We start from the raw sequence: 15,834 nt of genomic DNA on the forward strand, positions 1-15,834 counted from the left end.
TTCATATCTCAAATCAGCCTTTTTTTAGTAGGTTCATATTGGGCCAGTGAAGAAAGTACAAGGGTAAACTCTCTACCAAACCGCCTGTGTGGATCGGTGAACGCTGATTTGCACCTAGTGTCATATTTTAAAAATTATTTCAATGGATTTTGTTATTTTCCTGCTCAATGTGCTTTTTCCACCCCCATTTGTCTATAATCCTTATACCTAAAAAAAACGTACTTTTGAAACGCTTATGTTTATTTTATTCACGTTGCCTTTACCTAAGCCACACAATCAATCCAGTTTGCATGGGATTGCACAATCTGCCTTCACCTCTCAGCCTAATTAAACCCCAAAAAACAGCGATGATGATCACAGAAATGAAAACCGCTTCTGTCACTCCTTGCTTCAGCCATGAAAACAGGATGAGTCACAGTCTTCAGGTTGAGAAAGTGCAGGAGGGCAAGTTTTGACACATGCGCGGCAGCCTCACCCCTGACGGGTGTGTCTTATCTGGAGGTGGGAGAATCCCATCATGACTAAAGCAGCGTTTTTGTCCCCGTTGCTATGGTGATGGAAGCCAAGTTTTTAATGTAAAACACAGAACAAAGCAATCCTTTGATGATTATATTTCTGCAAGAATACTCACATACACTGTTACTTTTTTTTGAAGTTTTTGCACAGATCTCCACTTTCCACGAAAGGCTTGAATGTAAATCTGTGAAATGAGAGATGAGCATGTGGTTCCTGTTTCATCATTTCCTTCACTTGAAGAGCTGATTCAATCAAGTTTCCGTTTTGTTTTTTTCTTTTTTCTTTTTCTGTGGTGAAGTCAAGGGGCTGGGCGTCAGCAGCCACAGGCCAAGTCAGGAAATCTGTTTTTTTTTGTGTGAGACTGCTCCCTTGTGTGAAAGAATTTGCCCTTGTGTGTTTAGGGACGAGTTTCTCTTCTCTCCACTGCATTCCTGCTCATTCACAGCTCAAGCGTGTTCCTTTACCCAACCAACTAACCTTCCAGGTAAGTCTGATCTAAACTCCCTAACTATACTGCTGTATGGGTTCCTCCTGGTTTGTTCTTCTTTGCTTACTTTTTCTTTGCAACAGCTAGAAATAAGAAAAGAAGTTAAAACAAAAGCTTCTTTTTCCTCACATTCTTTCTCACTAGGGCTGCAGAGGAAACTCTCAACCAGACTCTTTAGTTTCCTTTTGTGTGTCTGGTACCTCGTCCATCTTTTCCTATCAAGCCTGCATATTGATATTTTGGTGGGGTGTGGTTTTTATGAAGCTGTTTGTGCCTCAAGTCTCAGCCTAAACTCTGGTTTCTTCCTGCCTCTTTCCCCCTTTTGGAGACCAGCTCAAACAGTTTGACTAAGTTTTTCCGATTCATCTCAAAAGGACATCATTACGGCTCAACTATCAGACACATTGACTGCATATAAATGACTGAGTGGCCCCTCCCTCCTCGTGTTCCTAACAGGAAGTAGCTTCAAGAAGCCAAAATCCCATAGACCTCTATGGAGAAATAAACAACTGTTACTCAGTCATTCTATTTGTCAGAAGAGCCATTCTTGCTCTACTACCCTTTTTAAACATGTTCTCGCTAATCCTCATTTACTTTCATGATATTTTTTATTTATTGCAAGTTATTTGAGTTATAAACTGACCAATCAGATGCCTCAGTAAAAGTATGTTGTCTCACGTTGAACATTTAAAACATTTTAAATGCTCACTGACATCTTCTGGCTCCAACATGTCAGTGTCTGTATCCCAAAATAATGGTCACTGAAGTGACTTAATCTGGTCGGAACTTGCAATAAATCCTTTTCTATGGATGATGCCACACTCACTCGGTTCAGTTCTCATTTACAGTCAATGATCAACGTTTCCTCACAGGAAATGACTTGATTGAACTGCATTAAGTAAAGTAGGACTACTAAGCTCTATTTATGTCTTTTTTAATCCAGTGGCTCTAACAGTTTGACCCGTAAATGAAAAGAAAATACAATCTTAGTACAAGTTGGGCAACCTCCTCATAAAGTTTAAAACAAGCACTTACTGTATTCTTACAACAAAAATCCATATTTTGTTCTCCTAAATACTGACACTGAATGCCAGTCTAACTTGTGAACATTTATTAAATTTTGAAGTAAAACATCTTTAAAACTGAACCAAAAAATACAGTGACATGTGAGTTTTTTAAAGCAAGTTTTTTTTTTTATTAATAATGTCCTTATTTCTAGATTCTAGCTTGTAATGAGTCAAAATATTCTCAGGTGGGGATAGAGCAACGATAAGTTAAAACAACGTAAAAACATCCTAAAAATATCCGTCAAATATGGTAAAATATCCTAAACGTCTAAAAAACTAGGGGTTTAAATCTTTGCAAATGGGAAATAGGCATGCCTCTGTGTAAGACTAGACGGCATATTTCACAAATGTTGAAATGATCCTTTTGTTCACTATCCAGTAATCTAAGAACTAGTCCAGACTGGAGAAGTGCTGATGCATCGACGGTTTCAGCATCATGTATCATGTAAAAGTCCCACTTGATTGCTTTGCTGCATTAATGTTAACAATGACTCACAACAATACAGCAAAGGTGGCAAATCATTAACAGAAATTTTAGATTTAAAATCTCCAAAACTAAATGAATACATAAATAACACTGCAGGCCAATCTGTTCCTATGAATACATTTCTTTTCTTCTAACATAAAATATTAGAAACTGAAAACAAGACCAGTTACAGGACAGTAAAACTATGATAAAAAAATAAGAGGATATTTTATAAAAAGTATTCCTGTTAATGGAATTATCTAGTTGTTGAAAAAAATATTGTAAGAAGTTCTTGGAAGCTACATATATTTATGTTTTATTATCATATTTCCTCAGCTTTTACTTAAAAATGTTCTCCAAAGTGTTTTTTTAATATAGTTAAACAAATCCTCTCCATATTTGGTCATTCTCGATCAATCAAAGAAAACAAGGTGTGTGACGGACTACTCCTTTTTTCTCAGACAAAACAACATGTTTTTCTTTTCGATCCCTGCTCCTGCGCTGTCCTGATGGTCAGAGGGACCGTAGGCGTGACTGACAGCCACACCTCTGTCATCACCAAATATGAATGAGGACACATTGTAAGCGCTTTGAGTGTCTAGAAAAGCACAGATCAATCTAATCCCCTATTATTAATATTATTTCCCAGAATCCCCTGCAAAAAACTAGCATGTATCAATGCTCACCAGATTGCTGGAGCACGTTTGAAAGATTTATCATTTATGTATTTAACAATTGTCGCAACTTAATTTGGATTTGGATGCATCAGAATGGAACTGAGCTTGTGGCCTGAGGTTGTGGGTTCTACATCCCACCTACAAGCCTTTTCAAACTGCACTTTTTCGTCTGCTCCTGATTCACATTTCAACAAAGAAATACTCAGAAATGCATTTTTAAGCTTAATTTTCTTCATTTATGTCCTTCATTATCAAAAAACACCAAAAGCACAAAATTCATTGGAGTGGGTCTTTAAAAGTATCTTAACTTTACATACTAGTAATAATAAGTTGAATCTAAAAATAACTTCCACAGTCTTTAGTTTAAGCCCACTACCAGTGGGAATCAAACTCTCCCTTCCTCCGTGAGAAGCTGGATCCACAGGCCGCAGGTAAGATTTCATCCATGCGGCTCCAGTTTCCTCCCATATATAAGCTTACCGGGCCAGGTAAGCTCAGACGCTGGTCCACACCCGGTCTCTCCATACCTCACCACTTCAGCACACACAGCACAGGACCCACAGAATGGAGCCGGAGGCAGACAGCATGCCTGAGGTTCCGGAGGAGATCTTACAGTTAAGTGGGCTCTTCTTTGTGTTCTCTCTGAGGAGCTGACGGCTGTGTAACCCTAACCAGGTGGCCTCTGCACATGCAGCTTCAGGCCCTCGCTTGTTTACTTCACTGCAACCTGCAGTATGGGGGGGGGGGGGGGGGGTGTGTTTAGTTGAAGAGCTAAGGGTGGACGGGGCTATGATAACTTTTTGTTTTCATGGCTCAATGCTGATAAAATACAATCAACACTTATAGAGTTCTCTGCCGATGAGTCACTTTTACACAACAAGTTTTAGGTTCATCTGTTTTCTTTAACATTTTCATTTTTGTCTTTTAATTTAAAAAAAAGAAGGATTTTTTTGTAGAGATGAGAAACCTGCACATTTGCAGGTAGCTGCAAAGTCTTCATAAGGAGGTCTTTAAATGTTTATTAAGCCGTCAACTGTAAGGCTTTCTTAGTTTATCTGACAAAAAACAGCAGCTATCACTCTATCATCACGTAAAGACACCATGAGCACAAAATGCTGAAGTGAATCAAGTCTCTTTGCTGTTGTGTGACGAGTCCGTATTGACAGAAAACCCTATTTAAAGACCCACTCCAATGTTAACTGTGTTTTGGGTGTTTTTAACATGATCTTGTGGCATTTTCCTCATGATGGAGGACATATATCAAGTTTAAAAATTACGTTTAAAATTGCGTTTCTGAGTATTTCTTTATTCAAATCATTGTGAATCAGGAGCAAACAAAAGAATTGCCGTTTGAATAAGCTTATATTAGCTAAATCTACAATCTAAAGTTGTGGGTCACAAGCTCCCAGCTCCGCTCCATTCTGATGTATCCACTTGCAGACAAATAGATCCACGTGCGTCTCTGTTTTCCTTGTCTGAGGTGGAATCTGGATCTAAAGTGTACGGCTGGATGGCTTCATTATTACTAGCCTTTTTTTTGCACCATTAATGTTAGTTTGGGGTTGTGATGTCCTGGAAGACGGCTGATTTTTTTGTCTTGTACAAAAAGGCATAATCAAAAGGCCAATGGGAAAGATCAAAAGATCATGGGATTTTAAGATTAAAGTTCATAAAAAGGACAAACCCAAAAGAGAAAAAGTATGGTTCATGACTACAAATAAAACTTTTCTAAATTCAAAGAGAAGTTTGTGATGCCAAGGGAAATCTGTGACTGTTTTAAGTCCCTCCAGGAGCTCATATTGAAATATTTTACAACATGGTTTAGTGAAACATAAATAACAGTAGCTAAAAATCCAGCAAAATGGTGTTGTTTTTTTGCTAAAATATCTCTGGTTTTCTTATTTACAAGAAACGCAGGTTTCAAATACAGACAGTTTGGAAAGGGTCATGCTTTTAGGCCCATTGACATTAATTTGCAGAACCCGGACAGTATGTACAAATAAAATTGCATCAGTTACATCTGCATTTCCTTTGCCGTTTCCTTTCAGAATCATTGTTTGTAAAGTTGTCTGCGAATTTGCAGACAAACCCTGCAGAAGCAGCTTTTTTGAGATTTTCAATTTGTCTTACAGATAACAAAAATATCTATGCATATAAATTAGCTTATTCTGGATTCTTTTAAACATAAACTAAATAAACGTGTTTTTATTTTTCAAGACGCCCCTAAACATAGTGTATTCTCCTTCCTCTGCTGCAAAGTAGGAATGTGGAAATTTGAAGACACAAAGACCACCTTTTTCCTGTTTTCCTAACATTTTACAAAAGCTGGATTTTAATCAATACTCGGATTTGTCTTTTTACCAAAAACCTATGATTGTAAAAATGTTTAAAGATTGCAGCTATTTTGCAATTGTAGACTAACTTGATCACCAATTCATGAGATTGTAAAAAGAATAATTTAGATTGAAAGCAGAATGAAAGCTGTGTACCGGAACTGTGGTGGCTTGACCCACTTTTGTTGCTACCGTCTGCAGGCGCTGCTGGGTCGGCATTTTTTTTTTTGTGCGTGGACACATGTTCAGAAAGAGAAAATGAGGATCTACCTGAGTAGTTCTGACCTTTGACACCATGAGGCTCACATTCACTCAAAGACAAATACTCACATTTACGCCTTAGAGACCATTTAGCGTCTCAAATCAACCTAAGAAGCATGCTCTTGGACTGTGAGAGGAAGCTGGAGAAAACCAATGCATGTACGAGGAGAACATGCAAAGTCCACACAGGAAAGACCCAGCTGGGATTTGAACCAGGGCCTTCTCCCCCCCACCTGTTTGAGTTGAAACGTGTGACTGTGAATGTTTGAATCATGGTCATGCTTCCTTGCACAGATTTTGTGTTTCACTTCCCCTTCGTTAAATCATCAACCAGACATCTATGCGTGCAGATCCGTGTTTCCCACTTCCTGTTTCAGCCATGTTTTTAGGGACATGTGTATGTGACTCACGTCACACGACTGTTTGTCATAAATTCATTTTTTCTTGTGCCCTTACCAGTTGGTTTTCCTCTTTCCATGCAGCATGCTCCACTTCCAGCCAGCACCTGGTCAGTTCGGCCCTGAAGTCCGTGATCCGGGTTTGTGGGTGTGGAGGGTGGAGAAGATGAAGGCGGTGCTGCTGGATCCCTCCGAGGTGGGGTCTTTCTATAACGGGGACTCGTATTTGGTGCTCAAAAACGACGGCGAGCAGGGAGCAGACCTCCACATGTGGATAGGTGAGACTGGAGCGTCCAGTTCATTAAATGTGTATCTGAACTCTGAAGAATAAAACTTCCCTTTAGCAAAAAGAAGTACTCTTGAAGTCTATGTATACTTGAATATAGCAAGTACAATAACTCCCTTTTATAGCTGAAATCTCGCAGATGGTCATAATTGTGCATCTAAGTTTGTTCTTAGAACAAAACAATATTTGTGATGTTTTCCAAATCCGGTTTTAGAGAAAAAAAGTTCTCCTCTGAAACAACACCAACTTTTCAATGATGTGCTTAAAGCTGCAGATTCAGAAAATTATGAACAAATGTAGTATTTCTTTATTCAAACCGTGGAGAAGCAGGAGGAGACAAAAAAATGTTTGAAAAAGCTAGTAGTTTTTACGGACGAACTACAATCGGGAAGCCAGCTTATGTTAGCTTTGGGTTGTGAGGGGCTGTAAGCTAGCAAGAGAGAGTACAACCAAAGGGTTGATGGGATATCAGTGCAGGCTAACTCCTCACCAACAGTCCCGCCCAAAACTCAGAGGCTAGTTTCTGATGAACTCCTGAAGCTCTGCAGAATCTGTGTCCTAGAAAACGATACCGGTTTGTAGACTTTGGCTAAAAATTGGCATAATCATAATTAAAAGACCACTGGAAATGCTTTCACAATAGATTAAAAGATGATCAGAGTGGGACTTTAACGTCGCTTTTGACTCTTTATTGCCCACAACAAAAATCCTGTCTTGTGGTGTTCCCCAAGGCTCTGTTCTGGGCCCTATTTTATTTTATCTCTATGATCCCTTTTGGAAAACTTCTCAGCTAATTCAGACACATTTTGTATCACTTACCGGTATATGCGGATGACATTTAACTTTTTTGTTGCTTAAGTGAAAACGACTACAATAATCTGTCTTACCTATTTGATTGTTTGGCCAGCAGTGCAAGTGTGCTTACATGACAATCACTTACTTTTAAACTCTCAAAAGAGAGAAACATAAATGTTTGCCTTAGACTCTAAAATACCCACCATCATAAGATTCACAGAGCTTTTCCGCCCAGCCTCGTCTCAGTAACCTCAGTGTCTCTTGATTCCTGTTCAGAACTCCTGGTAAAAAACTGTTTTTATTACCTGAAGAGTGGGACTAAACTAAAAGCAAAGTTTATCCGATCTGACCTCAAGCGTTTAGACTACTGTAATTTTCTTTTTACTTATTTTAACAAATAATCTCTTTGATGGCTCCAAATTGTCCAAAATTCTGCAGCAATGCTTGTTTCATGTCACCCGTCTGCTTTATGGCCACAATGGGTTCCTCTTAAATATAAACTAGATTTTAATTTGAGTTTTCAGAGCCTAAACTCCTAAATATGTTTCTGACCTTTTAATTCTCTACACTTCTGTACGATTCTTGAGGTCCACACAGAAGCTTTCCAAACTCTCATTTCCAGGTTTCCACTTTGGTTTCTATTTCTATCTATACCCCTTGTGCTATCTTAGATGACCCCACCCTCACATTGACGTGTTCTTCCTACCATGACAAAGGTGGATAAAGGTGGAAAGATTCCATGTAATCCATGGACACCAGTGAAGATCACAAATCATTGAAGAAAAAAGGTTCAGTGCACTGTCTAGTGGGTCTAGATGACCCAACTCCCAATGTTAAAGTGCCTAGGATAGCACAAGGGTTACAAATAGGGGAGATCTTGCCTGTCATGCCGCCGCTCCCTGACTCTGGAACGCCCTCCCAGTGTCTCTGCATCAGAGACAAATTTTTAAATCTCAAGTTTAGATGTTTTTATTTAGGAGAGCATTTAGCTGACATGCCTTATCGTTTACTTGTGTTTCTTATCTTGTTAGACCATGTTTTATTGTGTTAACTTATGTGCAGCTACTATTATCACTTGTTTTAACTTTGTGAAGCACAAATATACTAACTTCTGAATTAAATGGAACATTTTCAGTTTACAATATTTAGATAGTATATAAAAAATCAACTTCAAGCATACTGCCTAATTAGGGTTTGGGTGTGATGGTTAAACAAATGGGGGAATAAAAATCAACAACAAAAATGAATAATCAAAATTAAAGACAATGCAAAGTTGAGGGTTAAAAACTCGTGAACCTGAGCCTTCTTTTATTACTTTTTCTCTCTGTCCAACAAAAGCTGTGGCTGTTGTGCAGTGCTTAACCCTGCAGCAGATGAATAACTCCGCCTGTAATGCAGATGACACAGGAGTCGCAGCGCTAACCTGCTGCACCGTTGATGTGAGCGAAGAGGCTGCAGTCACAGAGATGATGGGGTGATGAAAAGGGTGGAGGTGGGGGGTCCCGTAGGGAAAACAAGGAAGAATTTTGAGCAGATTGCATTAAAAATGCATGAAGTGCTGTTACACCGATCAATTGTGTCTGTTGTTTCCAGTACTTGGGTAACACTAAGCTGTGGTGGCTTGGAGAGCGCTCTTTCTGCTGGAGCATGAATCGCTCAGGTCACTGATCGTCACTGTTCGTGAACAGATGATGAACTGAAAGGTACTTAGCTAATTAGCTAATTCATCACATAATGCTTCTCGGATGCTGAGAGCTGCAGACTCCCTTCAGGAACTGCAAGTCAACAACGGAAAAGATGACGGCCCAGTGAGGTCTCTGATGATGATGATTGGAGGCAGATCACTTGCTGCAAAGCTAGACCAGATCAAACGGCTGTCACCACTCTTGTTGATGTGTTAAGATGCTGAAAGGAGGAAGTGATTGGCCTGTGCCATTTTTAGTTTTGACCACTGATTCTGTTCAGAGACAAAGCGTCTGCTTGAAGTAGATGTTTTTGCTGGGCTAATTTGAAACCAGCTTTTATTAGTTTCATGGTCGTTTCCTCATAGTTGTCTAACCACAGAAATAAAAAAAAGTATATGAAACCGAAAGGGTGTTTGTTTCTGTTGTAAGTTAAGGATCAGACACACTTCCTGCAGTTGTGTTTAAGTCTCACTCTGCTCATCTTTTGAAATATTGTCAAGAGCGTTCCCAGCGTGGTGTTTTAATTATATTAGCCAAAATCTAAAAACCTGTGTCCTTGGACATAGTTTCTGCAGAGCAGCAGTTGGTTACTAGAAATTCATCTCTGAGTTGTGGGCGAAACAGTAGGTGCAGAGTAAGCCCGCCCCCATTTCCTGTCATCCATCTGTTTACACGCTCTCTCCAAGTGGTGAGACAAAAAAGGCGAGCACTATTGGAGCCATCAAGCCGTACAGTTTTGAGCCAGATACCAGTTCAGACGAGGAAAACAAAGACGTTGATGGAATTAGTCGTCTACAAGTGTATGCATCGAGATGTAGCGGAGCAGGGAGCTTGTGGCCTGCCCGGCGTATTTTCCATGCCACAAATAAGCTGCTTCTGATTCACAATTTAAATAAAACTATACTCAATAAAAGCAATTTTACGTTCAATTTACTTAATATTTGTTCTCCTTCATCAGAAAAATGCCATAAGAGCATTTTAAAAACAACAAAACATGTTATATGTAGATGACACAGTTCTTTATCTTCAAGCACAAACAAAGGATGAAGCTGCTGCAATTCTATCTAAAGTCAAAAGTCAGGGCTCCACCTCAGTACAAAATTTTTTTCACGTTTTGTGGTCCTTTCTACTCTTTGTTGTATAAGCTCTGTGCCTCTCTCTTTGTTTGTTTACAATGACTGAATGTTTCTTTTTTTTTTACCTGCGGAAGTACAACAGATTTAGTTTAGCTTTTATGCCAATTCTGACCTATTTATGTTGTATCTAAGCTTAAACTTTGATTAAAATACATTGGCATAATTACGTTTTTTTTTTTTTTTTAAATCAGAGTGGGTCTTAAAAAGGAAATTAGGCGTTCCTACGAAATAAGATTTTGCTTCATTGTCTCCCGCTGTTACCTCATTGTGTAATATGTAAATGCAAAGACATCATTAGGTTTTGCTATTTTCCAGGAGAGAAGTCGTCTCGGGATGAGCAGGTTGCATGTGCCATGCTGGCCACCCAGCTAGACAACTTTCTGGGCGGTGACCCCGTTCAGCATCGACAGGTTCAGGGCTTTGAGACGCCAGAGTTCATGGCGCTCTTCCCTAGAGGAATCAGCTACAAGGTAAGCAGGATTGACAACCCTGCTCTCGCAAAGTGGTTTATATAACTCTCCCTATAAAGTACAGATGCCGCTTTCCTGCTAAGAGGCCCGAACATTCACTATAAAACTGTATGAAGCTTTAAAAAAAACTAACAGACCTTTTATTTTAAGTTTGCATCTAAACTAGATTTCTGTTTACATGGAGTAATCATGGGTTTATCTTTAGGTTTTCTGTAAGGCTTGCTCAAGATAAGGCACAATTTACATTAGATAAACATCTAACAGGAAATTTTAAAGCCTGCGTGATAACGCTGCAGAGTTTATCTTAAATCTTTTATAGCTGAATTCCATCTTATCAGCTGTGACAAAGTTCACGTTAGTGTAATCTAATGGTTGATTACTTTGGCCTGCTGTTAAATGAAACAGCAAGTCTCTGTTGGAACCCCCCTTTTGCTGAGCGCCCCTTTCCCATTGCAGGATGGCGGAGTGGAGTCGGGCTTTAGGAGGACTCAGGGGTCCGGACCGGTGCACAGGTTGTACCAGATCAAAGGGAAACGCAACATCCGTGCCAAGGAGGTGGAGCTGAGCTGGAGCAGCTTCAACAAGGGCGACTGCTTCATCCTTGATCTTGGAGAGGTGATTTATTTCACCACACAGTGATATATTTGAAACAGGGGCGGAGCCACAAGGGGAAAAGGAAAACAGAAAAACAGTTTGCCCCCCCCCCCCCTTCCCATTTTGGAGTCAATACTAGTTTAATAATTGACAAACATTAAGAAATCAACACAACCTTCTCAAAGCACTGCAAAAATAACAAAAGCAACATTTTTATTTTTGATCCTGTCATTTGTAATGGCCGTCCACTCTGCTGTTCTCTTTTGCTACCCTTCTGGAGTCTTGTGCCCCCCCCCACATAAAATGTTCCTTCCACGGCTTAGGAAGATGATCAATCATCTGTTCTCCAGATTATCGTGTCGTGGATTGGATCGCAGGCCAACATCTTCGAGAAACAGAAAGTGCGTGAAATTGCTTCGTTGATCCGTGACACCGACCGACATGGCAAAGCTCGAATTGTGGACATCACTGAGGGGGAGGAGCCGGAGGAGATGCTTAAGGTACAACCCAAAAAACGTTTGAATCTTTTGAAAACAGGACAGTTTAAATTCCCAAGATAATTTTGGAAGTTTCTTCGTTTTTAGGTGCTGGGACAGAAGCCGGAGCTCGCAGAGAGCACGCCAGAGGAAGACAGCAAAGCGGACGCTTCCAATTCTGCTGCTCTTTACAAGGTAACTTCCCTGTCCAAAAACGTGAAGTATTAGCAAAACTAAAACAAAACTAAAACAAAACTGTCCCTAAGGTGTCTGATGCAACCGGTTCCATGACGATGACCAAAATCTCAGAGAAGAGCCCGTTTGCCCAGGAGCTGCTTGTCCGTGATGACTGCTTCATCCTAGACAACGGAGCCAACGGAAAAATCTTCGTCTGGAAAGGTGATAAAGAACCGCCCACCTCAGATCCACAGAACACACTGCTAAAATGCCAAAGGGGATCAGCCCTTGAGTCCGTACCCAAGCACGCCAAATGTTACCGGAGATGAAATTCACATGAAAATCTGGGCAGTGATGCGTATCCATAGCAACTGCCCTTTCTTGCTTCTGGAATGGAGATGGGAGATGTGTTAGTTCCCACGTTAGCAAAGTTAATGCTACAATGGTTTAAAAAATAACCAGAAGTTGGAATGTCATGTCGTTCCATATGCACTGACGTTCTATAAGATAAATCAGATCATTTAGATCAGGATTTTCCTTCCTATTGTACATGTTTCTGTGTCTTCAGTTATAAGATTTTAGTGGGCATGTGATCAGGCTCATCACTACAGCCCACAGATACTGGACAATGAGTCTTGCAATTATCATCTTGGAGTGTGATAATGGAAAAACCATATGCCAGGGTGTACTCTGCCTTTACCCCACAGCAGCTAGGATAGGCTCCAGCAACCCTTTGATAGGTGTAACCCTTGTGCTATCCTAGGCCTTTTAACGTTGGGAGTTGGGTCATCTAGACCCACTAGACAGTGCTCTGAACCTTTTTTCTTCAATGATTTGTGAACCTCACTGGTGTCCATAGATTACATGAAATCTTTCCACATTTATCCACCTTTGTCATGGTAGGGAGAACACGTCAATGTAAGGGTGGGGTCATAGGATAGCACAAAGGTTAAGCAGGTTTAAAAAATGGATGGAACAACCTGGATTTCCACATTTTCAGGTCATCAACTGAGCTCCTCCTTGTGTCATAACACTACCTCCCTCCACAGGCCTTATATGCTTTTCCTTTTGACCTGATGCACTCATCAGTGTGGAACAGTGTAGAATGTGGACTCAGCAGACCAAATGAGCTCCTTCCACTCCTCCAGACTCCTGTATTTATGTTTTACATAGAAATGTAAGTCTGTTTGCAAAAAGGCTAAACAGAAAGCAAGTTTTTTAGGCCGTGGAGTTGATTAGCCCCAACTTTTTGAGTTTCTGTTGCATTTTGTGTTTCTCTTTCAAACATTCAGATTATACAATCATACATGGAGTTAATGTTTAACCGGCAGCTTTTGGTTGTTTTTTTCAATTAGTGTTTTCATCTCATCAGTAAGCTAATTTCATAAATGAAAGCTCCTTTACAGCTTCAGAGCTGCACTGACTGCGTGTATATGTGACGATTTCAGGTAACGGAGCGAACGCCGAGGAGAAGAGGGTGGCCCTGCAGATGGCCGACAGCTTCATCCAGCAAATGAAGTACCCCATAATGAAGACGCAGGTGCTGCTTGCAAACATGAGCGTGAAGATTTTCTGTGCCGTGGAGGCAAACGCTGCTTCAGTGTGTCTTTATGTGTCACTCTGCAGGTGGAAATTCTGCCACAAGGGAAGGAGACCATCATCTTCAAGCAGTTCTTCAAGAACTGGAATTGAACCTTCGACAAAGAAGCTGAAGAATCTCCCTCTGATTTTTTTATACACATTTCTCTCTGGATTTCAGCTGAATCAGAGACATGATGCCACTTTTGTAAAAATTCCAAAAATTGTTTCATGTGGGGAAAATTTCAAGCATCATCAGAGTTATTTGTTAATATACAACATAAAAACTTTACAGAAGAGCAAGATATTAAACATGGGTGCGGATCCACTGAAATAATAAATCCTGAAAGTTATTGTTCCGCTTGTTTTTCTTTCTGTTAAACATCACTTGGAGGGCAAAGGTTCACACACACGCATCCACCTCCTACAACGAGTTTTTACGTAATCAGGTAAACCATGCCCTCCTTGTTGCCACGGCTGCATTAATATTAGAAGCAGCAAATGAAAACTCATTGATTAGCATTAGAGCTTTTATCAGTGGTTTTACATCGTTTGGCATTCATGCCAAAAGGCTATAACCTCTCTGCGTCTGTCGGTATCGAGTATTGTCACGCAACACCAAAGTAAATGTGATTGTGGTCTCGGAGAGTAGGAGGTCACCAAATTACATTATTTTTTTCTGATCGAAAAATCTCACCTTATTATTTCTTTTCTGATCGTAAAATCTATTAAATCAAATCACTTTAAGTAAAATCAAATCAAATCAAGACAAGTCAAATTAAATACTTTACAAGCACTTTTACAACTTAGGCGACTCAAAGTGCTTCACATAAAACTATAATCGAATTTAAAAAAAAAGGGGAAGGGAAACAAAAGTTTTGTTTAAAACCTGTGCAATGCCGACCCCCCCCCGCACACACACACACACACACACACGCACACGCACACACACACACCATAAAATAAAGAGTGACAAAATGATGCAGTGTACAAACCTGGCTTTGTACTGAAATGGGGGATTGTTTTGTCCACATCAGTGACCCCCCCACTCTATTTCACAGAATACACTACTAGAACCCCCCAGAATACAGAACCCCCCCATCCCTAGGCAAAAGAGCCAGACCTGGGAGATCCCATTGCAGCATTCACCATTCACTGAGAAGAGTCAGTCATTGATGTGCAGGATCCCTCTGAGGAAAACACTTTTAGTTACAACTAAAATTTAAAAGGAATAAAATAAATGAATGAATCATTAAAATAGATAAATTACCATATAAGTACATAAATAAACCTTAATAGATAGATATAAAATAGTAAATGTGAATAAAAATAAATGTATATTCATACACATATATCAAACGGGTAAAAAGAAAACATAAAAATATCAAATAAGTTCCTAAATTTCAACTAAAAGTTAGATTACCCTTGTGCTATCTTAGATGACCCCATCCTTACTTTGACGTGTTCTTCCTACCATGACAAAGGTGGATAAAGGTGGAAAGATTTCATGTAATCCATGGACACCAGTGAAGATCACAAATCATTGAAGAAAAAAGGTTCAGACCACTGTCTAGTGGGTCTAGATGACCCCACTCTTAATGTCAAAGTGCCTAGGATAGCAAAAGGGTTAACAAGGTACTGTAGGTCTTAAGCCTTCTTTCAAAACATGAACAGTCTCTGCGGCTCTGAGGCTCTCTGGGAGGCAAGTATAGATAGAAATAGAAACCAAAGTGAAAAACTGTCTTGATGCTGATGTGAAGAAATTATATTTTAAGGATCTGTCCACACCAACGACCGGACCGGTCATGATGACAAAGAACGTCACCATGGGATACGTTTGAAACGTTTGTAACAAATTCTTTCATTGACTGTTTAAAACACACCAAGATCATTTTATTGATATAAAAATTTGATATTTGAATAAAAGCATTCTCACATTCTTACACAACCTACATTTTTTGCTTTGATGATATAACAAAATAAATGTAATTAGAGTACATATGTACTGAATTACACATTAATGGATGCCTGTTTTGTTTAGAAATGCTGTTTTTGTGGTTGAATGGTTTGTTGTTCCACATTATTTTTAATTGTTCTGCAGTAGAAAACAGTAGAAAGTATTCCTGCATTACACAACTTCACATTTAGAAAACATAATATCCTTTTTCTTGTTAATTTGGAGAAGAAGAAAAAACTTCAAAATAAATGTATAATTTATTATTTGTCCGTTTTTGGTTTTTAATATGTTTGGTAATCCATATTTTAACAGTCAGAATATTTTTTGTAACAGTGAAGTTTGTCTCTCCCTCATTCTCTCCTTCCTGGTTAATTCAATGATTTTTTTTTAACTCAGTTGTAGACATTCAAGTCTTTTCTTTCCCCTTTTCTTTTCTTTTGAATTAACAAATTATTGCTGCTATGGAAGATGGTTA

At 39.4% G+C, this 15,834-nt stretch overlaps 1 protein-coding gene across 1 annotated transcript; it reads left to right on the forward strand.

Moving 5' to 3' along the window:
- The first annotated feature begins 777 nt into the window (after positions 1–777).
- capgb (capping protein (actin filament), gelsolin-like b) lies at positions 778–13,755 on the forward strand. The gene is made up of 9 exons (XM_004079809.5): positions 778–1,000; positions 6,290–6,483; positions 10,423–10,577; positions 11,034–11,192; positions 11,522–11,671; positions 11,756–11,842; positions 11,914–12,046; positions 13,273–13,364; positions 13,451–13,755. The coding sequence occupies exons 2-9, from the start codon at positions 6,291–6,293 to the stop codon at positions 13,514–13,516; spliced, it is 1,035 nt and encodes a 344-aa protein (XP_004079857.1). The 5' UTR covers positions 778–1,000; position 6,290; the 3' UTR covers positions 13,517–13,755.
- The last annotated feature ends 2,079 nt before the right edge of the window (positions 13,756–15,834 follow it).

Source organism: Oryzias latipes, chromosome 18 (genome assembly GCF_053564925.1).
Source record: "Oryzias latipes strain Hd-rR chromosome 18, Olatipes_Hd-rR_3.1".
NCBI classification, from domain to species: domain Eukaryota; kingdom Metazoa; phylum Chordata; class Actinopteri; order Beloniformes; family Adrianichthyidae; genus Oryzias; species Oryzias latipes.